This window comes from Phoxinus phoxinus (assembly GCF_949152265.1).
Source record: "Phoxinus phoxinus genome assembly, chromosome: 5".
In the NCBI taxonomy this organism is placed as follows: Eukaryota; Metazoa; Chordata; class Actinopteri; order Cypriniformes; family Leuciscidae; genus Phoxinus; species Phoxinus phoxinus.
In genome coordinates, this window is record NC_136880.1 from 38,511,605 (window position 1) to 38,537,416 (window position 25,812).

Here is a 25,812-nt window from a genome sequence, read left to right on the forward strand (position 1 = left end):
AGAGAGAGAGAGAGAGAGAGAGAGAGAGAGAGAGAGAGAGAGAGAGAGAGAGAGAGAGAGAGAGAGAGAGAGAGAGCCTGGATGTTGTTCATGCAAACCTCCCAGCATGCCCTATATGAGAGGTGGTGTCATGAAAACAGCAAGAATTGCAAATCAACTTAATCAAATATTGTGCATACTGAAAGTGTACTTAAAAAAGTTAAACAATCATTTAGGTTGCACTTTATTATACAGTACATGGACTAACAGTGTACTTATAAGAAAGTAGGCTACTGGGCAATATAAGGTATAACTACATGGGTTAAGGGCAAGGTTCAGGGTTATTACCCAGTTATTATAATAAGTGCATCGTATGTACATGGGGAACAGGACAGTAAAATAAATTGCTACCATAATTTGTATTATGCAATTAATTTTTTAAACATTACTGTATAGTTTGCACAAACAATAGGCCTAAATAGACCACAAGAGTGTGTTGCACGAGGCCTCTGTAGGGTTTCTGAGAGGCTCATGTATGAAAAACTATGTCAGTATTATAATGAAGAGGAAAGGCAAGGAGGGGCGTATTAGACAGAAAAGAAAGAGAGCAAGGGGAATGTAATGGAAAAATAAAACACTCTCTGTTGTATCTTGTTTAAATGATCTGTGCTGGTTTTGGAAGTAAATCTGCCATGTAAACATGTTACAATGATACATGCATTCTTACTGAGAGCTGAAAGCACAATTAAATCACCCAAACTGTTTCATAAACGAGCATGCAAGGGTCAAGGATTGCGTATAACTTTGTAAACGATGGGCGTTTGGGTTCTGCTGAGCTTTCTACGGAGTGCTGCGGGCGCAGATTCTGTGTGGGCCTGGTTATAAGCCTTTCAAAGACAACCCTACTGAGCTTTGGGGCTTTATACAGATCTGTAGGTCTGTTACTATGTAGAATAGTGAAATGATGAATCTGTGCACTCAGCCTCACTGGAATCACTGCCCTCTAGTGGCACTTCCAGGCCCTGCAAGGCAACTAAACTGCAGAGCTGGTCATATACACACACGTGCTCGTGGAGACTTCGTTCAATAACCTTGCATCTTAAAGGAACCGTGCAAACTTCTATTTTTAAACGATCAATGCGATATAAATACAGGGAAAGTAAACGGATACGGCGAAACGCTGAGAAAATCAGGAAAACACAAAGGGAGATGGCAGAGGACGAAAGAGTCAGAAGGTCAGAGAACAGTCAATACCTTAACATTTACCCATAATCCCACTGGGTTGTGAAGCGGACACATTGGTGCATGTGAAGTAGCTACCCGTGATTCCCACACAGGAAGTGATGGTGAATAGCTATATAAATTCAATTATCCAGAATTAGAACTGAACAGTTTGATTATTATTGTTTAATCACTTTTACAATACTGAAACATGCAGAGATCTATCTCATTAGCTCAACAGTTTATAGCCTATAATAGTATCAGTATAAGTGAGTTTAGGGTGGGACAATCAGCAATTCTGTCTCGCAATTCCGTTTGGTGCCACTAGTGGAGCCAAAGTTACACACTTCACCTTAGTCTTTAAAAAAAGAAACAAAACTGTACACAATCATGTCCAGAATCACCAGACATTAGGTTGAATATAGTTTTATTATGCCGTATAGTAAAGCTTAAAAACATACATTTAAAAAAAACAGCAGCAGAAGCAAGAGGAGAAAACCTGCATGAGAGCAGTGTCTGTGCTTATCGTATGTGCTAAAGACATTCAAGTGAGCTACACATCACATACAGGAAAGCACACACTAGAACACCTCGGGGGAAAACAGTTTCTCTCAGTGACTTAAAGGGACAGTTCACCCTTTTCTGTCATCATTGATTCACCCTCAAGATGTTCCAAACCTGTTTGAGTTTCTTTCTTCTGCAGAACACAAAAGAAGATATTTTGAAGAACATGGAGTTGCTGGACCCCATTGACTTCCATGGTATGAAAGTCAATGGCTACCGTCAACTGTCTGATAACTGACATTCTTCGGAAATATCTTCTTTTGGGTGAATACTCTTTAATATTCATGATCTCAATGTTTCGAACTCAAATTTAAAGGTGCACTCAGTAATTTTCCCTCACTTAAAAAATCTAAACTGTAAAACAATGATCACAGCTGAATGCTACTCACTTTATCTCTGTTTTGAGATACGTTTGAGGTCAGTAAGATTTTTTTTAAATAAATTATTATACTTCTATTCATCAATGACACATTAATTGACCAAAAAATACAGTAAAGACTTTTACATTGTTACAAAAAAAATCAATTTCAAATAAATGCTTTACTTTTGAACTTTCTATTCATCAAAAAATTTATCACGATTTACACAAAAATATTAAGCAGCACAACTGTTTTCAACATTGATAATAATCAGAAATGTTTCTTGAGCAGCAAATCAGCATATTAAAATGATTTCTGAAGGATCATGTGACACTGAAGACTCGAGTAATGATGCTGAAAATTCAGCTTTGAATCACAGGAATAAATTACATCTTAAAATATATCCAAATAGAAAACAGCTATTTTAAACTGTTTCACAACATTACTGTTTTTACTGTATTTTTGACCAAATAAATGGTGAGCAAAAGATACTTTTTTTTCACAAACATGAAAAAATCCCCAAGCGTTTGAACAGTAGTGTGCACATTCAGAATCATTTAGTCATAGATGACGAAAAACTTTTCTACACTGCATTAAGAACTGAGAACTTCTGTATCTACATGAGTTGCAACGACAACAGAACAATGACAAAAATATTACTGAGTCAACCTTCAATTCATTCAAATACTTCTGAACATTTTACCTTCTGAATGGAGTATATTCAAATGGAAGTCTTTATAATGAGGCATTGAAAGCTTTCATTAATAATACAGTATGTCACATAAAGGTCCAGCCTGACTGTTCTATGTCAACATACAGTACGCCACACACACATTACGCTACATAAACACACATCAGTGCATTGCTCATGACAGTGCGCTCTACATCACATGCCAATTTGGGGGGTCAGCATAATTAGTGTCTGTGTATGTAAATAGAACATGAAACATGGTTTCTTCAACATTATGATGATTAATATTAAAGTCGGGTTGGGGATAAGTTCCAAACCCGAAGCACGATTGTCCCAGAGGAAACTAAGAGAACTAGAAATGCTTAATCATAGTGTCTAAATGAAAACATGTCATCGTTTTTATGAATCAAATCACTTTTGTGTTAAACTCTTTTTGGTATTAAAGAGACCATCAGGAAAAGATATGAACAGCAGCCTGTGACGTAAAACTCTTATATTTTAAAACCTATTTCTTGTTAAAGCGTTTAAAAATGGCCAATACAACTATTAAGATAAAAGTTTCTGTGAATGTAAAAAAAAAAAAAACTGTTTATTTGCAGATGTTTCTGTTTCTGTTTCATTATATTATTATAATTATTTCTATTCTATTCCTTAAGGATAACAGTAAGAGGTACTCTTTTTTTTCTTTTCTTTGTTATGTACATTTTGATTGTACTGATTTGTTGTATACTCGTAAAAATAAAGGTTCTTTATTTGCATCGATGGTTTCACTAAGAACCTTTAACATCCATGGAACCTTTTCAATAGCACAAAAGGTTCTTCATACTGGAAAAAGGTTCTTTAGATTACAAAATGTTCTTCACGCTAAGAAAAAAAATGGTTCTTTTAATAAGTGTTCACTAAAAGGTAGTGATCATTTGACTTAACTTAAGAAAAGTTTTGTTTTTTTTTCAATTACGCATTACGTTTATTTAACAGGTTTCCTTATTTATGTCAACTGATCACTTTTTGGGTAACCAAAAATGGTTCTTCTATGGCATCTCTGCAAAGAAAAGAAAATACTTTTGGAACCTTTATTTTTAAAGGGATAGTTCATTCTAAAATGAAAATCAAGTCATGATTTACTCACCCTGGTGTTGTTCTAATGCTGCATGCCCTTCACAATTTTATGGACCACAAAAGGAGAAAAAAAAAAAAAAAAGTCCTGATCGTGTTTGTACATATAATTGTAATTAATAGCAACAAGCTTTAAAAAAAAAAAAAAAGAAAGACTCAAAAGTATCACAGAATGATCCCATGCGATATGGATGAACACGAAGGACATTTTTGTGGTCCATAAAAGAAAGATACATACAGCATTGGAACATCCAGGGTGTGTAAAATATGACTTAATTTTTATTTTAGGGTGGATTAACTAATATGCATATGGAAAAATAGTCAAATACTCAAATAGCTTAACTTTTGACTAACTTAACCAGCAATACTTCCTTGGTCAACCAGCTTCACCAAAAAGACCACCTATAAACCAGCATGAGAAGCCATTTGAACCAGCCGATTGAAGACGTCCCTTGTTGCATTTTATCTAATATAGTTAATATGTTAAAATGGCCTGTTGATGTGTGAAATATTCACTAACTAATTTCTTCCATTTAATGCCCACTTTAAAAATTCTTCCTTTCTCTCACTCATCTCAACTGCTGCAGTAACTGAGCAAAGAGTTATTTGTTGCTATGGACACGTTTGAATAAAATAAATAACAAATAAAAAAGAACAACGGTGCATTTGTATTCAGTCACATTTGCTGGCAACAGCTGATCAATCACAGGATGATGCGAATTTCTACATCGGTTTAATTAGGATGTTGAAATGATGCAGTGGCCTAACAGCATCCAATATCTCCATCGAATCTATTAATCGTCTAGATCCACTCGCATGACGACATGGGTAAAAACCGAATGGCTAAACTCTGGTTGGCAGTCATGAGAGTGTGCTAAATTTACCACCGGCTGAATCTTAAAAAAGCTAACGCTAAACTCTGCTGTGATGTTGCAAATTGGAATGCAGACTATTGTCTCCATAGTAACATGTTCACTTCTTTTTCAGGTGCATGTGAATCTAACCAACGTGACTGTAAACAACTTGCACAGACTTGCTCTAAATGATGGTTTTAAAAATAGTAGCGTTTCGTACCTCAGAACCGCACTGCCTGAACATTTATGAAAGAAAAGCAGTGGAAATGTTTAAGACTCTTAAATGATTGATACTAATACAAATCAGACATGTTAGCCCGGTTCCAAAACCTAGTGAGTTGCCTACCAAGACATCAATAAGGATGCCTTGTTTTGGCCACATTTTATGACAACACTGCATGCTTCAGTTAGGATGCTAGCTGCATATGCAGACAGAAGACAGCGAGGCAGCTCACTAGAGTTGGAAACAGAGCTGCGGTGTGAATTCAAAGGCAGTGTTGTCGTAAAACATCAGAAGGTAAGATTAAATCTGACTGAAAACACAGCAAGGAGATGCTAGGATTTCCCCCTTGGGGAAAGTATTCTATGCTAGGCATTAGCGACTATACATTTCAAAATCTAACTCGAAGTAGAAGGCTTGGATCGCCGAACAATCCAGTCTAAAGTTAAATTTACACAAACTGTGGACTTCTTCGAACATTTTTCGTACCTTTCGCATTCTTGCATCCTTTTAAGCCTCAGACTCTGATTGGTCAGTGGCGACACTGCCGTTCTGCTCCCCTACAACGGATTGGTCCTGGGTGTGTGTAACTCCGCCAACAGTAAATGTTGGCCTGTCTCCCTCCCTGATAGATTCTGAATCCGTGGACTTCCCCGTCGGCTCAGTCACATTAGGATCCTCCCATTTCTCTTCGTCAAGCCGACTGGAGATCGACCAATAGAGATGAGCATCCAAACGGGCGGCCACCAATGCCAGCTCTCTCGCCGAACAGGAGGGCGTGTCCACCTTTGAAAGATAATAAATACGAACAACTTTAGTAAAGCCGTGTTCACACTGTACGATTTTGGACAAATTTTGTGAATCCTAAAAGATTTATCGGATCCTAGGCCAAAATCTGAAGTCTTTGATCGTTAGTTTAACATGTCCGCCGACAGCCGATCAAATTTGACCTCTGACGAAATTCTGGCAGTGTCAGACGATTTGAGGCACAGTCCTGTAGTGTGGCTTCGTCTACGACAACAGTCAAATCAAAAACCAATAGGAGCGCAGAACCAGATGACGCTATTAGTGAGACAACAACAAACCACCACTTGCTCCACACACACACAGCGTCTTTGTTTTTTTCCAGTTTTCTTTTCAAGAGAAGCCAAGATCAAAAGTAATGCAAGAGATTGTTTATGTTTGATAGCCAATATGTCTACTATCCCGCATGTAAATGCAGCTCACATCACTGAACGTGTCACGGATTGATAATGTGAATCTCTGGACGAGTCTTCTTGCACACGTCTGTTTTTAACATGTCTTGACTGATGTACAGTCTGACACTAATGACAACTGAGATCCTGCAGTGTGACACGGCTTACAGCGAGGATCATGTTTGTACAGTCTGACAAGCAACAATCATAAAGGACTATTATAAATCGTACAGTGTCCACCCGGCTTTAGTATACTTAATACTAGAGGTACAAGGTCATTTATCAAGATCCTCATCCTGTGAACGAGGATGAGCTAAACCAGAAAAGTCCTGCTAAATGTGAGTGCATCTTCTCTGTTTGCTTACATTTTACAAGTATTTTGTATTTTACACAAACACATTTTATTCCACATAAATGATCTAAATATAAAAATGAATTAAATATGAACTAAATATCTAAAAATATTCCAAAATATAAATATCAACTAATTATCACAATATTATTATTATATATTTTTTTATTTAAACTTTTTGTAGCATTTATTACAAAAGTGCTGTTTGGCTGAAGGATAGATAATAAGAAAGTGATTGTGTAAGTAGTTTGATTTTACATTCGCGACTCATCCAGAACTACAGCAACACCTAAAGCAATTTTCAATCAGAATTTTTTTTAGAAATCTCTGATTCTGCTCTATAATAAAGTGCAGGTCAGCCTTGCACATGAAAGATGATTATTATAGAGCCTATAGAGGGTTTTCACTACACATCATCAATCCGGAAGTCGGACATTTTGGAGGCACTGAACGTAAACAATGCCACTGAACTGAACGGACTTGCAAATTTGGCTGATTATCGCTGCTGAAAAATGGTTGAGTTTTGGTCTGTACGTTACTAATCTGTCGCACCGGGAAAAAACATCTCGAGTTCTTTAGATGGTCAAAAGTTAAAAGATAAGAGTGCAAAAAACTGATGAAAGAAGGCATTTGTGGTTGAGAGAGGTACAGCATCAGCCACATGTGTAAATAGCGTTGACTATGGCTAAAATGTTGACGTAGTTAACTATGGCTACATTCACAGTCAGTCCAAATCCGATTATCTTTGAATCCGATTGGAATCCGATCTAAAATGTCCACACTGTGTATCGTAACTGTTCAGATCCGATTTGTGTGTCCATGCAGCTCTTTGGCAATATGGCAATGACTTTGCGTTGATGGAGGGGTTTGCATTTGCAATAGAGATGTTGTCTTATTTAAATTTTACAACATAGAAATGTGTAGCCGCCGCGCTGGACTAACATTACTGCGTCTTGAGCCTGCGGCAGAACTGTAGGAGGCTGGTATGTACAGCTTTTTTTCCGCGCTCTTGTCTGTGTCGGTTTCAAAAATAATAATTTTCTGCTCGTCCGGCACTTTGCAACAACACAGCCTTGTTTCGGCAGCGACTTTCAGCATGTTCCCTATAACAACGTCTGACGTTTACATTTTACGTGGCGTGAGTCACATACCACGCGAAATCTGATCAGAGCGTTCAGACTGAAGCTGATGTCCTGATATGTGATTTGAATAGGATTTCAAACCACATGGATGTATTTTGAAACGGATTTCATGTGATTTTTTGGACTGACAATCTGAACGTAGCCTATGTCGGGATAAGAAATAGAAGGAAGAATTGCAGTAAGGGCTAGAGAAGCTAACGTTAGCTCGTTCGGATCTTTACCACATATTAACTTTAGTTTGTCAATATTTCGCACTCTTTCCAGCTTACTAAGTCCTTCTCTATATGATTTTGCAGCTTCCATGTGTTTTTCCTGTGGTTTATTAGTGTAACAATGTGTTCAGTCGTACATAAACAGTGCAATCCATGCTGTTGTTTACATCCGAGTGCCTCCATAATGGCCGCGCATCCGGGTTACCGCCCACAACGTGACGTCGGTGAAAACCCTCTATAGACATAACATTCAGTTGGAAACTTTGTAAGGGACTTAGGTAAAAACTGTGAGAGATTATGCAAAATGAGACCTACATATGGTTATTGTCTTTTTATGAATAAATTAATGCAAATTAAATATTGATTTGAGTTAGTCTAAGAATGTAGCAAATCACTGCAAAAAAACTTCTTGAGGAGAAAGAGAACAAAGTTTTTCTCCTCAAGATTTGCTTGTATAGAGCTGTCACTGTAACACTTATAAGAATAACAGCTCATTATGCCTCACTGACCAGCTTCAACGCCGTCCTTCCATATTCACAGAGTGACCAAAGAACTGCCGCTATTTCAAATCTTTGGAGTGACTCCCAGTCCCATCAGTGCAGAATTGTGACAAACATTGATCTAGACTAGAGTGAAGTAAAAGTCGCATGCCATGAATTCTGATATTACTGTTCGGACTGAGGTCGCATTGCAAAACATCCTGTATCTAATTTAGGACAGTCAGAATTGCAAAGATCAGATTCCATGTGGTTTGTGCTGTTCACAATGTTATGGAAAAAAAGCAGATCTGAGTAGCATGAGAAAAGAAAAAAAATCCGGTTTGGGCCAATTTTGCCTGCAGTCTGTACGTAGAGACTCTGAACTAAAGAACCTTTTTCCACTATAAAGACCCTTTTGTGTATCAAAAAGTTTCCATGGATGGTAAAGGTTCTACGTGGAACCATAGATGCCAATAATGAAGCTTTATTTTTAAAAAGAGTAAAATTCACGAGTTCACACTCACAAATAAGTCAGATAGAATAAATAGTATGCGTATTTGGCGTGCTGTCCGAGGAGAGGGCTCCGGGCTCGGTATTCGGCCCGAACCCAGAGTACTCCCCCCGTATTGCTGGTTTAGGAAGTAACCAGGCGAGTGTGAGGAGACGGGGTGGTGGAGGGATGCTGAAAAACTGTCGAGGAACGTTGGTGAGTCAAATGAGTATGTATATAGGTCTCCACTCATGCTGATTGGATAGAAATGTTGATTACTGATTGTTGACAGCTGGTTGGAATGATGCGATAATTGAATCAATTATTTGAACGTGCTCCTCCCGAACTTTGTTTATAAAACATCATTTCACGAGTTCACACTCACAAATAAGTCAGATAGAATAAATAGTATGCGTATTTGGCGTGCTGTCCGAGGAGAGGGCTCCGGGCTCGGTATTCGGCCCGAACCCAGAGTACTCCCCCAAAAGCTGCAAAAATAAATGCAGGACAGCCGCCATGATGTTGATGACCCCCCAAAAACTTGCAGGGTGCAGCTTGAGGTATCGGAAATGGGAAGGGGTAAGTCGCTGGAAGCCTCCTTGTGACATCGGATGGGAGTTGATTGTCATGACGTCAGATGGGTGGGCCTCTGAGGTGGTAGACTGGGGATGGTGATATGTGGTGTACTTTTTAAATATCCAAACAATTTGGACATGGAACTGAGCTCCTGCGGGGGCGGAGTAGATGACACTGCTGCGGCAGTGGGCAAGTTTGGACGGAGTAACGGAGCTCCTGCGGGAGCGGCGTAGATGACACTGCTGCGGCAGTGGACCAAAACTTGCTTTCAATTTGCTTGAAATATCCAAACAATTTGGACAAAGAACTGAGCTCCTGCGGGAGCGGAGTAGATGACACTGCTGCGGCAGTGGGCACGTTTGGACGGAGTAACGGAGCTCCTGCGGGAGCGGAGTAGATGACACTGCTGCGGCAGTGGACCAAACTTGCTTTCAATTGCTTTTAAATATCCAAACAATTTGGACATAGAACTGAGCTCCTGCGGGAGCGGAGTAGATGACACTGCTGCGGCAGTGGACCAAACTTGCTTTCAATTTGCTTTTAAATATCCAAACAATTTGGACATAGAACTGAGCTCCTGCGGGAGCGGAGTAGATGACACTGCTGCGGCAGTGGGCAAGTTTGGACGGAGTAACGGAGCTCCTGCGGGAGCGGCGTAGATGACACTGCTGCGGCAGTGGACCAAACTTGCTTTCAATTTGCTTTTAAATATCCAAACAATTTGGACATAGAACTGAGCTCCTGCGGGAGCGGAGTAGATGACACTGCTGCGGCAGTGGGCAAGTTTGGACGGAGTAACGGAGCTCCTGCGGGAGCGGCGTAGATGACACTGCTGCGGCAGTGGACCAAACTTGCTTTCAATTTGCTTTTAAGTATCCAAACAATTTGGACATAGAACTGAGCTCCTGCGGGAGCGGAGTAGATGATACTGCTGCGGCAGTGGGCAAGTTTGGACGGAGTAACGGAGCTCCTGCGGGAGCGGAGTAGATGACACTGCTGCGGCAGTGGACCAAACTTGCTTTCAATTTGCTTTTAAATATCCAAACAATTTGGACATGGAACTGAGCTCCTGCGGGAGCGGAGTAGATGACACTGCTGCGGCAGTGGATGAGTTTGAACGGAGTAACGTAGCTCCTGCGGGAGCGGAGGAGATGACACTGCTGCGGCAGTGGAAGAGTTTGAACGGAGTAACGCAGCTCCTGCGGGAGCGTAGTAAATGACACTGCTGCGGCAGTGGATGAGTTTGAACGGAGTAACGCAGCTCCTGCGGGAGCGGAGTAAATGACACTGCTGCGGCAGTGGATGAGTTTGGAGAGAGAAAACGGAGCTCCTGCGGGAGCGTAGTAAATGACACTGCTGCGGCAATGGATGAGTTTGGACAGAGAAAACGGAGCTCCTGCGGGAGCATAGTAAATGACACTGCTGCGGCAGTGGATGAGTTTGGACAGAGAAAACGGAGCTCCTGCGGGAGCGTAGTAAATGACACTGCTGCGGCAGTGGATGAGTTTGGCCGGAGTAACGTAGCTCCTGCGGGAGCGGAGTAAATGGCACTGCTGCGGCAGTGGATGAGTTTGGACGGAGTAATGGAGCTCCTGAGGGAGCGTAGTAGATGACGCTGCTGCGGAAGTGGAAACAAGTTTGGACGGAGTGGCGAAACCTCTGCGGGAGTGGAGTAGAGTAGCTGTAGTAGAAGAACTTGGTTGACTTGCTCCTAACTGACTGGAGAGCCAGTTGCGTCGAGAGAGGTATCTTGTTAGAGGGAGAGGTGGTGCTGCTGTGGTGTTGATGATGATAACTTGCTTTCGAACTGTGATCTGAAAGGTGGGTGGGACGGAGATCTGAGCTCCGGCTGGAACAGAAAGTGTTGCTATGGCAGAGAAGCGAGGTAGAATGGGGAGCGAGGCTCCTGCGGGATTGATGGTCTGTAGGGTTGGGTGGGAGGGGAGTTGGCAAAGTAGTTAACTGATGAGGGTTTGTTGGGCTTCTTTGATATGGAAGCAGTTTGAGTGGATGTAATTCTTGAAGGCTTCCGATGACCAGCGGCCAAGAGATTGGATCTGCTGCTGGGAGAGGCCTTTTTTGAGCAGCTGTGGTTGCTGCGCCTATGCGGAATGAATGGCTGGAAAAGTGTTCTGCTGGGATGCCTGAAAGGAGCAAAACCGATTTGAGGTGTTTTTGGAACCAGAACCGTGTGACGGGGCGGTTGGAGTCGTCTGCGAAAAGTGGGTCGGAAGGGGATTTAGTCCGTGAATTCTGAAAAGTAAATAGGCTGAGAGAGTTTGGTATGGTTGGATTGGTGATAGAAAATATATATGAAATGGCCTTTCCTGATTTGATCTGTTTACTTTCTTGATGAAGTAGGAGATGGTTTCGTTGTCTAGCACTGATAGATCTGTGGTTGTGGGGTGGATTTTTTAGGTTAAAGCTGGAAGTGATGGTGAGTTCTGAGCATCTTAGGAACCGAAGAAGCCAATATGAACATTGCGTCCAGTGTGCGGGCATTATTGGTGGAGTGGTTACCTCTGCGGAGGGTGGAGATGGAATTAAGGGAGGCGTCAAGAAGTGGTTTCAATGGGTGGTTTATGGGAATATCAACTCTGAATAGTGAGGTACTGGAGTTGGGAATGGGTCCGCATCTGGTGCCAGTGGCCTGAATGTCTGTGAGGATCTGGGCTCTGATGTTACTGGCAACGGGAGGCGGTTCCATAGCTGTAGCGTTCGGTGGGATGGGCATCGGCGTTGCGGAAAATAGTGTGAAAGGAGGATGATTTTGGGAAAAATAGGAGGAAAAAACCCCCCCGGGGCCGAGGCCGTTTGTGGAGGCAACCTCACGCTTAGGTCGGCCCCTGGAGCTTGGAGGAACAGAAAAAGTGGGAAAGGAAGGGAGCTGGGTAGGCAGAAAGTGAGTCTGGGCCTGCTCCTCTAGCTGAGGCAGCCTCGCGCTAGAGTCTGGAGGTGGAGCTGGCCACGGACAGGGGAAGGGGTTGGAAAAGTGACAGGAAAATAATATGGTAGCTGGGCCTGCGCCATTGGTGGAGGCATACTCACGCTAACGGGGGCCTGTTCGTTTAGAAATGGTATTGGGACGTGAGGCGTGGTGCTGGCGAAAGCTGCGGTCTGTAGCTCAGCGGAGCGGAAAGATGCTGGGGCCTGCCGGCAGTGGCGGAAACTGGGGCGCGGCTTGGGCTAGCTGAAGGCCTGCTGTGGCCTGACGCTTGGGAAACTGGGCCCTGCGAAAAAAGGAAGTTGGAGTTTCCTGGGAACGTGAGTTCGAGGGCTCTGTAATTACTCGCCTTTGCGGATTTGCAGGTGGAGTGGATTTGGAGACGGAAAAGCTGACTGGAGAGAAACGTACAGGTTGTATAGTTGTGGTTTATTCATTCTCCTGGAAAAAATTAAACGTCGGCGCTGATTAGCGCTTGTCTCAACCCCAAAACTGTCAATTTTTTTTTTTTTTTTTTTTTTTTTTTTTTTTTTCAATCGCAGGAATGGTGGGTTGTGCTGAAGTGTTGGAGGATGCTGGAGATGGTGGTGGCAACCTTGATGGTGGGGGTGAGGGCAAGCCACGGCGCCTCGGGGTACGGGAAGCGGCTCGGCTAGGCCTGCGGCCTCGTGACTTTGCTGGTGGTTCGGTTGTGCTGTCCTGTTGAGCATGGGAGCTCGTTGCGGCGTTGGGAAGCTGCAATGGATCCTGGGCAACAAGGGAGTCATCAACGGACGGGGGGGATTTGCGCCATGAATGAACTTATGGAAAAAATTGGAAACCACTAAAGTAGCCTTTGATGGACCCTGCTTGGAGGCCCTTACCGCTGTTGATATGGGAGGTGAATGAGGTGACTGAAAGGAGAGAAATATCGGGGAACTGCAAGTTATATGCAAAGTGGGATCCTTTGAAACATCTTCATGCAGTCAGGATTGGATGGTTCTGGGGGAAAAACTGCTTGGAGGATGGTGTCGAGCGATGCGTCGAGTGGTGGTTTTAACGAGTGAGTCACGGGGATATGAATTCTGAATAGTAAGGTACTGGAAGAGGAGACATCACTGCTCTACTGCACAGTGGAGACAATTTTCCAGAGAACGGAGCTGAGGTGACATTACTGTGGCTTTGGAGAACTTACAAAGAAACTTAACTCCGACGGAGCGGGCATGTAATACTGCTGTGCAGTGAAGGCAAGTTTAGACAGAAACTGAGCTCCTGCGGGAGCCGACGGTCACGTCACTGCTGCGGCAGTGGAGAGCATTAGCTAGAGAAACTAAGCTCCTGCGGGAGCCGACGGTCACGTCACTGCTGCGGCAGTGGAGAGCATTAGCTAGAGAAACTAAGCTCCTGCAGGAGTGAGAGTGGACATCACTGCTGTGGCGGTGAAGGCAAGGTTAGCCAGAGAAACTTGACTCTTGTGGGAGCAGAATGGACTGCTGATGGTGAAGAAGGTTAACCAGAAGAATGCCAGAGATGGAGCTCCTGTAGCAGCGGAGGAGATGACACTGCTGTGGCAGTGTGAGAGGGATCCTGCGGGAACGGTTGATATTGGGCGATTGAAATCCGAAGCTCAGAGGAAACCTTGCGGTTTAACTGGTGAAAAGAGTTTCATGCAAGCTGTTGAGGAGAATGTGACCGGAATGAGCTGTATTTCGCGTCTGTTTGGTGTCATTTATATGTTCTCAGTAAACATGCGATGATTGAGCTCAGCATACGTCTTCATGTGGTCCTTTCTGGAAGGGTCGAAAGAAAGAACTAGAGTGGGTTACACCTGTGTATATTCACCACTGACGTATCAATTTGATACTGGATAATAATAATAATAATAATACATTTATTTATAACGCACTTTTCATTCCAAAGAATCTCAAAAGTGCTACACAGTAAAACGACAGTAACTAAAACGAATAAAACAATTAGCACATAAAGCCTTTCTGAATAAAAGAAAAGCTTTTAAGGATGATCATCCAACAGCAAAATACAGTCTGATTTATATGATCGTTTGTTCCTTTATCTGTTGCTGGTTCATTTAATTGGTGACGTTCAAAAGAGATTCGCTTATGCCTGCTGCGGCGGCTTAAAGCTGGAGGAAAGTCCCGCTCCTTCGCATGAAGAGGGCGGTATTACCCGAGACGCGAGCGTGGTGCTCGGCGGCCTTTATTGTCCATTTCTCGATACAGGAATCATTGAAAGGTCCAGTTTGAAAATTGCGCAGAAGGAAGATCCCGGATGTTTTCGCCCGTGGTGGTGACGATCCGTTTGTTTGGCCTGACGCCCGCGAGATAACGCCGGAGGATTCTGGCTAAGATTCCTGAAGGGCGAAAGATTCTTCATCGGATGGGAGAGCTCGTTTCGGACAACTTTAGGCTATATGGGACGCGGCCAAAATGCTGAAAAACTGTCGAGGAACGTTGGTGAGTCAAATGAGTATGTATATAGGTCTCCACTCATGCTGATTGGATAGAAATGTTGATTACTGATTGTTGACAGCTGGTTGGAATGATGCGATAATTGAATCAATTATTTGAACGTGCTCCTCCCGAACTTTGTTTATAAAACATCATTAAAATACAAATTTTGACCACAGAACTGCAATTAATCAAACATACCTCAAACGTGTGGTGAAAGGCCCCATAATCCACGTCGAAGAATCCCTCGGCTAGCGTCATCATGGGACTAAACCTGTGACCCCATAAGAGCTCTTCAGCCAAGTAGGAGCTCCGTGCCTGACAGGTCATACCTGTAGATCAGAATATATCCATCGATTACTAAACACAAGTCAATACGACTCATTTTACATGATATCTTTAGTGTGTATGCACCTGTAGCTTCCACCATCCCCTCCAAGATGACAACAACCTCAAAGTCCTCTTTCTCCAGCTGAGCATGAGACATGTCCCAGAAAGGAGAGCGAACATCGATCTCGTGAGAGATCACCAGTGGAGACACCAGGAAGAGACGATCGTCTCCCGTCTCGAAACCCACACTGATATCCGTCTGATCCAGTGGAATGAACTCACCTAAAAAGAAAGAGAACTGGTTAAAAAAAAAAGATTTGTACAATATGACCACCAGGTGGCGCCACTTCATCACTAAATAAGTCTATGTGAGGGCGCAGATGAGGGAATGCTGTCTTACCCTCTTGTGTCTGTTTGGATTTGATAAGTTTGGCTCTCATGTTAGCGCCCACAATGTGGGAGGATCTCAAGTCCCCGACGCGGAACATCAAACAGAGCTTGTCATCCCGCAGTGAGATGACAGCATTACGAGAGAACACCAATGTCTCGGCACGCTTATTCGGCTGGGAGATCTTCACAAACATACAACCAACCTAGTGAGAGAACGAGAAAAAGGAAGAAAACCATGTGTTTTTTTACATTTTAGAAAATGTAAGCGGTGCTCAGTGTTATTCTCAGAGTCATTTATATACTATTACCATGGTCAGTCTGAATACTCTACTCTAATTGGCTGGAAGGTGTGCAATAAGGCGTGCGTTCTATATTAACACATTATGGGTGCATCTCATTCTCAATCAGCTCCCTGGGTTGTGAATTAGTATATCGTGCATGTCCTGTTCACGTATTCGTACAGGGACAGGGCAACGGCTCACTAAACATTGGGACACTGATGACATTATTTCCGGCGACATGACAACGTCCTCAGTGTGCAACATCACTACTGGTATGAACAACAGCAGAGATGACATTATGTTTTAATGTTATTTAAAGTACATTATGATACATACTTTGCTTGTTACATACACGTGCACATTATTTTCAGCGGTAAATAAATTATAAACGTTAGTTAGATTATGTTCATTACCTGTCTAGTGATGTATGTTTAAATAACGGTTTGTATTTTAAAAAAGCATCTATTGCGTGTTATTATGTGTAGTGAGTTGATTTAAGTTTCGCGCTAAAGAACTTCCATTTAGGGAACATAGTGAGCATCGATGCTCCCTGATTTTCATGGTGCATTGTGGGACTTTTTAGTGGACGTTTCAGTGCACCGGAAGGACCTTGCGATTGAGAGATCCCTTAAGATGGCCGATTCCCTGATCAGTGTCCTGACTACTGAATAGGGAGCTGATTGAGACGCACACCGTGTCACTCACACACAGAGATCGAAGAACTTGCTGCTGCACACATGAAAACAGGAGCACAAAAACTTGTCAACACTGCCCCACTACTTTTATTAATAAATGAACTTTACTACTGAATTGCTACATTATATTATTCAGCAAGGAGTAACACTGCTGTTTTTGAAGTAGTTAAACTCACAGCTTCAGTGCTAATAGAGAGACACTGCACAGACGCAGGGAATTCACACATGCATCTCTCTCTCTCTCAATAATGTTATACTTCAATAATGTAACCTTGCTGCACTACTGTGTCTGATTTAAAGCAGACAGAATGAATGATCATTTGAATGCTTCCAGTCAAATTTAGCACAGCAAAAGACCATGCATAAGTTTAATGTACAGCTAGCCGTGGATTATCCCTTACTATATGAATAGTATTTATTTATATCTAAATTGAGCTTTAATTTTTATATTTTCATTTTAGCTTAAGTTTTAGTGATTTTTTAAATGTGCTTTTGACATTTTTATTAGTTTTTTGCTTCAGAATCAACTTAATTTATTTCAGTTAGCTGCCAAGGCAAAGTTTTTAATTTTCATTTAAGTTGTTTTTTTAGTTTTAAGATTTTAATCTAATATTTACATTTTAATTAAACAATTTTTAAATCATTTTAGTTTTAGTCTGTTCAAAAGAACCCAGTCACAAAGCTAAGATTAACATGTTTTTTGAACAATATAATGTTATATAATGTGTATATATAACTAACTATATGTTCATATTGTTCATTATGCAAAAAAATCATGCAGCTAAGATGTTGTGGGTGGTTATTAGGGTAAATTAAAATTTATGCTAGATAGTTTCCTAATGGACGAAGTCAAAAGTTACTAAATCTATGGGATTTTTTTTTTTTTTTTTTTTTTTTTTTGCCATTTTATCATGTGGTAAGTAAAAACCTGTTCACTTAGAAAAAACAGCACAACAAACCACACAATTTGAGGTATCATTCATATCTGTAGCACTATAAAGGAGGGGGATGAATTATATGCTTAACACTTAGGGTTTGGGCTTTTTTCAAATCTCTAACCCCAACTATGAGCAATGGCTGTAGCAATGCTTGTCACCGCAAAATACCCCACTAATTAAAAAGAAAGAGAAACATGAGAAGAAAGGTTTAATCTGAGTTCAGGAATGCAGATACTAGACGACGTGGCATTTAGAGGGAGTACGTTGTGTTTAAGTGTGTGTGTGTGTGTGTGTGTGTGTGTGTGTGTGTGTGTGTGTGTGTGTGTGTGTGTGTGTGTGTGTGTGTGTGTGTGTGTGTGTGTGTGTGTGTGTGTGTGTGTGTGTGTGTGTGTGTGTGTGTGTGTGTGTGTGTGTGGGTGTGTGTGTGTGTGCGTGCGTGTGTGTGCGTGAATGCGTGTGTGTGCGCGCGCATGCATGTGCGTGTGTGTGTGTGCGCGAGAAACACAGCCCCCGGGGGCAACATTTAAACCAGGACATTAGAGATATAAATGAACTCATCACAACCGCAAAAAACACATGAAATTAGGCCAGAAAAGAGATTGAGAAGGGAGTTGAAATTGGCAAAAGAGAAAGAATTAGAAAAGGAGAAGAGACATACACAGAAACAGAGGGAAAACACACATCTGTCGTCCAAAACGCATGACTCATTTGCTCTTGGTTATGGATGATATAACTCAGTAGAGCACAGATCAACAAACGAAAGCCATGTGCGCTGAAAAAAACACTCCTTTCCCAGACCACATCAACCATGGGAATCATGTTGCACTTTCTCTTCAAAAAGAGTCAAAATAGGAGTCCTCTGGAGGGTATATTTAGCATATGTTTGTTTTTAATGTTCGATTAAACCATCAAAATATGAGGGAAATATTTTATATTTTAAATATGAGGGAAGAACAAAAAACTAATCTCTCTGGCTATATACCCGATTAATAGAATCAGCATTACAATTTGTATAAAAATTGACAAAATATTGTTTTGTGTTCTTACCATGAATGCATTGACCATAGATCCCAGGATGGCCTGTAGCAGGAGTAACATGGTGCCCACTGGACACTGGTCCGTGATGACACGGTATCCGTAGCCAATGGTCGTCTCCGTTTCAATGGAGAAAAGGAACGCAGAGATGAATCCATTAACATTATTGACACATGGAGTCCATGCATCATCCTCCAAATGATCCAGATCGCCCCTGCCATGAGAGAGAGGAAGGGAGAGCGAGTGAAGGAGATGTTTTGTTTATGAAAATGTGTCCTTGGCTTTTTTTAAATCACACAGTCTCTTTTAGTAAATTGGCTCTTGCATCTTACAGCACAAGGAGAAGCGCTTGTTCTCAAGTGTCCACCCACACACATTACTTGTGTTCATATCTAGTGTGGATGAACGTGACAGTGCGTGGACAACACACATGCACAGGATCTGGGAGTATCTTCAGTACATTGAATGTTTATATACAAACACCTGATTGAGAAGCATTTGTCAGGGAAGAATTCATTTATTTTTGCCGATATCAAAAAACGATATTAATTTTTATATATTGGTTGCTACCTTACATCATTATTTTTAAATTATTTATACACTATTAAAGTATTTTTAAAGTATATTTTGAATTAGCTTTTTATTAAATTGTTTGGGTTTCATTTCAATTTTTGAGTTACTCATTTTATTATGTGGTTTTGTTATTATTTTCTAAATGTAATTTTATTTCAGCTTTTTTTTTTGTTCAATTATTGAAAATGGTTTTATTTTTAGTTAACGGTAACAACGCTGACCTGATATGATGCCCAGTATAATAAATAATGCTTCTTATAATTTGACATGCTTCAAAACCTTATAATGTACACGTTATATATATTATAATGTACACAAGTTGATTATATATATATTTTTAAAAACACTAATATTGCCCAATACTAATTGTTCAATATTAGTAATTAAGGATAGTATGATCTCAGTATAATATCAGTCTTTAAATGCAAGATATTTAACGTGTATCTAAAGTATACTTAGATATACTTGCAATAGTTCCACTTTAGCACAATCAAATATATATATATATAAAGATAAATAAGTATATCTTTAGTTAAACCTCAGCTCTACTTCTGGATAACTAAAGTGGATTAAGTACAAAATGAGGTGTTCCAATTCAGCATACTTTAAGTATATAAATTTAGTATACAATAAGTACAATTGCATGGTATTTAGAGTAAGTACATAAATATGTAAAATAATTTTCGGTATATTTTTTTTTCACTAGGGTAGAGATGTGTTTTTTAAAAGTTGAACTTTTAACTTGAGCGCCGTGTTTTTAGAATGCCGTGTCATTTGTGAGATGCTGCAAAAGACGGTTAAAGACGTCCGTCTAGCACATGTTTACATTGAAAAACAATGGAAAACAAGCGCAGTGGAATGGAAAAAGTCGTTCTGCGTGAACGGCCCCTTAGGATTTAAAAGTTGAAAAGGTATAAACATATGTGTTTGTGTGTGTTATTCATACCTGCAGTATGCAATGAGGTACCATATTGCTCCAAAGAAGAGCCAGGTCACTGCATACGCCATGACGAAGACAAAAAGAGAGCAGCGCCAGTTCAGGTCCACCAGGGTGGTGAAGATATCCGTCAGGTAACGGTACGTCTCGCGCATGTTACCGTGCTGCACATTACAACGGCCGTTCTTCTCCACATAGCGCTGCCTCTTACGCTTGTTGCGCGCTGGAGAGAGCCAAATTAGAGCAAGTGACAGTGAGGAAAAAAGGACACAAAAAAGTAGGCAAACATCAAACTCTGTCACTGAGCAGCTTACCGCAATCCATTTTTAAAAATATATCCAATGTATAATTGAGTGAGACATCCAAAAAGGAAAAATTTAAACGAACAAGTGGAAGAACACTGGCATGCTGTTCCTGTAGAGGCGTTAGAGTAGCTCTGTCTGTTTCATCATGCATGTATGGAGAACAAAATCGTTGACAACCACCAACAGCACTCCTACAGCATCTAGTGATTGAGTCTTACCCCAGCCAAACTTGCTCCACTCTTGCCCCGACCCCTGAACCTTCTTCTGCGGCTGATTGGCCTGCGCCTCCCTGGCAGCCATCTTGGCCTGGAAGGTCATTTTGTTATTGGATGATGGCTGTGTGGGAGGGGCCGTCTCCGTGGTTACCACATTTCCCAGCTCCTCAGATGCGGTCTGTACATCAGTGGGCGGAGCATCCTTTGGGGCCTCCTCCACAGGCTCCTCCCCTTTCTCTGGAACTGGGAGGGACAGGGATTCGGGGCACGAGGAGAAGGCGGTGTTGTCTAGTGCCATTATGTGTGTGTGTGTGTGTGTGTGTGTGTATGTGTGTGTGTGGTAACAATGTTCCTCAGTTCCTTATAATCAGTTGAAGAGTTTCATTTGTGCCTTTGTCTTATTTCTGCAAAAAAAAGACAAAGGACAGACACCGATCAAACCAAAATAGACTTAATAAAAAAAATTACCAATGGGCTCTGAACGTTTTATAATATTCTCTCAAGACATTCTCTATATTTCAAAGTAATTTGCTCCCACCAAGAGAATAACAGCTTTATTTTACTGCTGATCATTGCTTAACGTTCATTTGAACCTAGCCTTTCATTCACTTCCCCCATTATGCATTAAGCATCCAATTAACTAACTGAAATGAACTTAAGTAGATTACATTGATGACTTTGTGCAATTCAACCTTTTAAAAAACATTTTCCACATCAAACATGATGCCGTTTTAATACACAGTCAAACATCTGATCTGTTATCAAAAGGGCTCTACCAAAACACACAACCCCCAGAAGCAGACTTAAATATGAGTCTAACTTGACTTAAATTAACCTCCAAATTCAACAGCTATAAAACAGCTAAACAATTTTTTACAAGCTAGTGATCATAAAGGAAGCAAGAAGATTTAGGCTAGCTTCGTGTTGCATTTAATCCACAATAAAATATAAGCTCTAAATTGCCCACACAAATACAAATCCACCCAGAAACGGGCGACTGTCCATGCAATTCGAAACATACATTGCATTGTCACCAACTGTCTCTATGATCTACTTAGGCTCACGATGCTTATAAGAAACGCAGCCGAATACAAATAATGGACTGTTTGAGGTTCAAAACCAGTTAAGATCTATGCCAAAGATGCTGTTGATTACCACAGGCAACAATTTGATTTGTTTCATTATGTTTACAGTAATGCATTTACAGTGTGATTCTATGGGGCAAGATAGTCGATAAATTTGCGATCTATAAAGCTGTCTAAATTGTCCTTTTAGCAGTGGGATTACTAATCGATGCGGATTCTGGTATGTGGTAAACAGTCCACTTCTAGTATTTTTGTGAGTATATAATGAAGAATTCACTGCCTTGAAATGGTCAAGACGGGAGAAAGGGAGATGTTAGACAATGCTAGTAAGTGATTTTATCATACTAATCTTGTTAACATTTTGAATAAATTCAAAACTGTGCATTTTAACATTTTTCCTGATGCACTGTCCCATAGATTTCCATTATACATGCATTACCTTAAACAAAGATTTTTGCTTTTGTCTTTGTGGTCGCTATCAAAGCATTAGTAACTCTGTTTTAGAGCACTCTTAACAGTCTCAACCTATGTCTGCTTGTCCCATGGTAGATGGGGCGAGTGTTCAGGAAACCTGTTTGAAAACAGTTATTATTTTTTGCAAAGCTACTGGTTTAGAAATCACACAATCAGCCTTAACTTATAGAGTGCTACAAATAGGAAGTTAGCATCACCCTGGTTCACTTCTAAAAACCAAATAGGATTTTTCCATTTGCGTTTGGATTATAGCAGAAGATTCTTAAAAATGTTGTTCATCTTCAAATGTTTTGTTCATTTGAAAGTCTCTTCACATACTGATAGCAATAACTAATTTAAGGGTAATCTAAATGTATATATATCGTCTGTTGAAGGAGTAGGAACGTAAAATGTCCGTCCAATCATTGAGTTCGGTCCGAAAGCCGTGTCCTACCTTTACTGTCCTACAATGTCCTACCTTTCTGTCAACATATGTATTCTATATCTCCATGCACCTGCTCACACAGACATCACACGTCATCATCGTGTTTCATGCTCTGCAGAGTTAGACAGACGTCAGTCACCGAGCAGCGCAACAGAAACAGCAGCACCTTTAACAGTTCCTCCTGAACCAAAGCAACAAGCTTATGCTGCGTTCACGCCATAAATACTGTCATTTGGAAGAGATGGAAACCAGTGACGTTATACTCTGAGCGGTTCGTGACTCGAATTTATGTTTCAATGGAAACACTATCAACGGCGAAATGAATCTGCAGGTCAGAGCTCTTTAAGTTGTTAATATTCATTATTATTGTAATGTAATGTGCTTTGAGACATAGCGGTGTCTCTCGTGACACTTTTGTTTGCTCTCTGCTGTATGCGTTCATGTGTTTTGAAAGGAGGGCGGGATCTTTCAAGCTAGCTCGCTATTGCTAGCCTTTCCGAAAAATACCCGACCCTACCTAGTTGCTTCCAACAACTCTTTCTGTCATTCATAAAATAAAATAAAAAGAATAGTTAGAATAGTTTTCAAGTGCATGAATAAACACAACAAAGCTGTAAAAGTGGACTAGTGAGTAGATGAGTTCACCAGTTCGGTGTGATGACATATCCCTGACAGCATAGACCCATTACTGATGTATTTTATATCATGGAATAAAACGTAAACGCATATTAAGCTTGTGTTAATCTTATTTCAGGCATTTAACCAACAACCCATTCAAAAACATACTAAGTTCAGGACAATGGAACCAGAAGTGCTAAAATGCTAACTTGTTTCCGTGTTTCGGCCTAAAAAAAATACGTCATCCGTGCAGCAATCTATTTATGAGTGACGTGACCTGCACTGAAAACCACCTTTTTGCTTTCATTGCACATGTATCCAACATCCTGCACTATCGATTCATCTACAATGGCATATTTCACTGCTGCATCATCTCCACGGTAGCGGTAACATCTGTCTGACTGAGTCTGATCCAGTTTGCTGTGTTTACACCGGGTGTTAGGGTGCGAAGTCCAGCGAGGCGCTATATTTAGCTCTGATAGTCTGGCAGTAGTAATCACGCCTACTCGAGGATGGATCATGATCTGCCTTTTTGGTCTGGGCCACATTTAGACTCATGAATCTTTCACAGATTGATAGATCTGCGGAGATGTGCTCATGTGCTCAAAACACAAAACTCTAGTAATGTTACAGAGACGGATTATTGTCAAAAGAGACTGGATATCTTAGACTGCCATGTTTCAGGATTTGCAGGGCTCAGCTAGGGCACACACACACAAACACACACACACACACACACAAACACACACACACACACACACACACACACACACACACACACACACACACACACACACACACACAAAGAAATCAATAATACTTGAATTAGTCTGAATGGAGCAGGTAGCACAGATGACAAATGACCATCATTGGAAACTGGCTGTGTGTTTGTGTGTGTGTTTGTGTGTGTGTGTGTGTGTGTGTGTGTGTGTGTGTGTGTGTGTGTGTGTGTGTGTGTGTGTGTGTGTGTGTGTGTGTGTGTGTGTGTGTGTGTGTGTGTGTGTGTGTGTGTGTGTGTGTGTGTGTGCACAACAGTAAAATAGTAACTTATTGTCAGATATATACCTTGCTAGGCCTATATAATAGTGTATAATTAAACAAAAAATGTGTTAGTAAAATGGTATATCTGTGTATTTGTGTTTGTCTCTGTTTTTCTGTCTGTTTGTGTGGGTGGTTTATTCACAGTCCTGATGGAAAGTGGGATGGTCATGTTTTCTAATTTTGGTCTTTTGGGAGAAAAGTGTGTCTGATGTGACACAAAGCTGCAATTACACACACATACACACACACACACACACACACACACACACACACACACACACACACACACACACACACACACACAACCAGTGGCCTATGTTTGTCTGGGAGACCTCAGGCTCACTAGCCTGCTGTTTATATGACTATTACAGCATCATTGGAATATAAATCAGTGCAAACACACAAAGCTTTTCGAAACTGAATTTTAAAGACCCCCCCAGACAATGCTATGTGCATAACTAATAAGTCCGACTATATATTAATTATATATATAATTATTATATATATTTTAAATATTGTAGATCACTATTGTTACCCTTTTTTTTAGTACAAATGTGATATTATTACACGTTTTTTTATTGTGAGTCATTTTAAATCCCATGCTCTTAATTTAGCACGTTTAGCATGTCCTTATATAAATAATTTTTTATAAAAACAACAATTCCATTGATGCATTTATAACATTTCAATTCCTTTCAAACTCATTACTTAATACATGTTTTCTTTTTGTGTGTTTTTTGTTGTTTTTCTTGTTGCGTACATTTAATTGTTCGCTTCCAGTCAATACTTACAAGCAAAGAAGCAATCATGCAGTCACGTAAACGAAAAATAACCATATAACGCACGCATGCACATTTACTGGCGTTGAACTAGTAGCGTGTCTGGATCAACAAACGAACATTAACCAGCATACGTAGTAGTAGCCTACCGTCCAACTAACCCTACCTGCCGCTGAGGCTTTCTCCAGAACATTAACTTCCGCGTTTTAAATACTTGAGGTCTGGGTTTGTTAGTCCTGGTGTGTGATGCTGGGCTCCTCGATCAGACTCATACCGGCGATGGTGATGACGATGTTGGTGATGTTGTTCAACAGCGGGTGGGCACAGAGACGCAGCATCACTCGAGCATCATTTCACCTCCAGGAAACAAAAGAGAGCCAGCCAATCCACACAGAGCAAGAAGGAACTTGTGAAATATTAATCGAAACGCAATCTCGTGCTGCAGATGATGGCAATGAATCCTCTTTCCACTGCGGAGAGTCTTCTGATTAAAATGGAGGCCATCTGACTGTCAGGACGGATGAGAGATTGGAGAGCGAAGCGGCGTCGGAGTGATTCACCGGCTCTGCGCAGCGCAGGTGTTTGTGTGTGTGTGTGTGAGAGAGAGAGAGAGAGAGAGAGAGAGAGAGAGAGAGAGAGAGAGAGGCAGAGAGCGTGGAGAAATGGGCAATTAGAGGTGGGATGGAGAAGGGGGGAGGTGGTGGAGATGAGGTCAGCCTCACAAAAATATCTCTCTCAGAAATTATAAAACACATGAGCCACTATAATGATTTATTAGGCTACTTTAAATATACACAATATGCCATACATTTGATAGGCCTATATTTTTTAATATTTTTTATTTTAATTAATT

General features: G+C 41.0%; 2 protein-coding genes across 4 annotated transcripts in view; one reads left to right on the plus strand and one right to left on the minus strand.

Annotated features, from left to right (window-relative positions):
* The window catches only part of LOC306998107 (uncharacterized protein), a 514,861-nt gene that overhangs the window by 167,645 nt on the left and 321,404 nt on the right, over positions 1–25,812 (plus strand). The gene's annotated exons all lie outside the window — the stretch shown is intronic.
* On the minus strand, positions 2,649–25,551 carry kcnj9 (potassium inwardly rectifying channel subfamily J member 9). 3 transcript variants are annotated; one of them, XM_079613293.1, is made up of 8 exons: positions 25,234–25,551; positions 20,542–20,942; positions 20,028–20,241; positions 18,521–18,722; positions 15,570–15,762; positions 15,254–15,451; positions 15,041–15,171; positions 2,649–5,790 (listed from the first exon to the last, which is right to left on the minus strand). In XM_079613293.1, exons 2-8 carry the CDS (start codon positions 20,834–20,836, stop codon positions 5,515–5,517), a joined length of 1,509 nt encoding a protein of 502 aa, XP_079469419.1. In that variant the 5' UTR covers positions 20,837–20,942; positions 25,234–25,551; the 3' UTR covers positions 2,649–5,514. The 3 variants fall into 3 exon arrangements, with proteins under 3 accessions (XP_079469419.1, XP_079469418.1, XP_079469420.1); XM_079613292.1 differs by having other exon boundaries at positions 25,126–25,549; XM_079613294.1 differs by lacking the exons at positions 20,542–20,942; positions 25,234–25,551 and adding an exon at positions 20,333–20,453.

Excerpts from the sequence above, each read along its gene's own strand:
- kcnj9 (XM_079613293.1), bottom strand. The coding sequence starts at position 20,836 with ATGGCACTAGACAACACCGCCTTCTCCTCGTGCCCCGAATCCCTGTCC. Across the intron at positions 15,452-15,569 it reads ATCCAAACAGACACAAGAGG|GTGAGTTCATTCCACTGGAT; the intron begins GTAAGACAGCAT and ends CTTTCTTTTTAG. Across the intron at positions 15,172-15,253 it reads GGGGATGGTGGAAGCTACAG|GTATGACCTGTCAGGCACGG; the intron begins GTGCATACACAC and ends TCTGATCTACAG.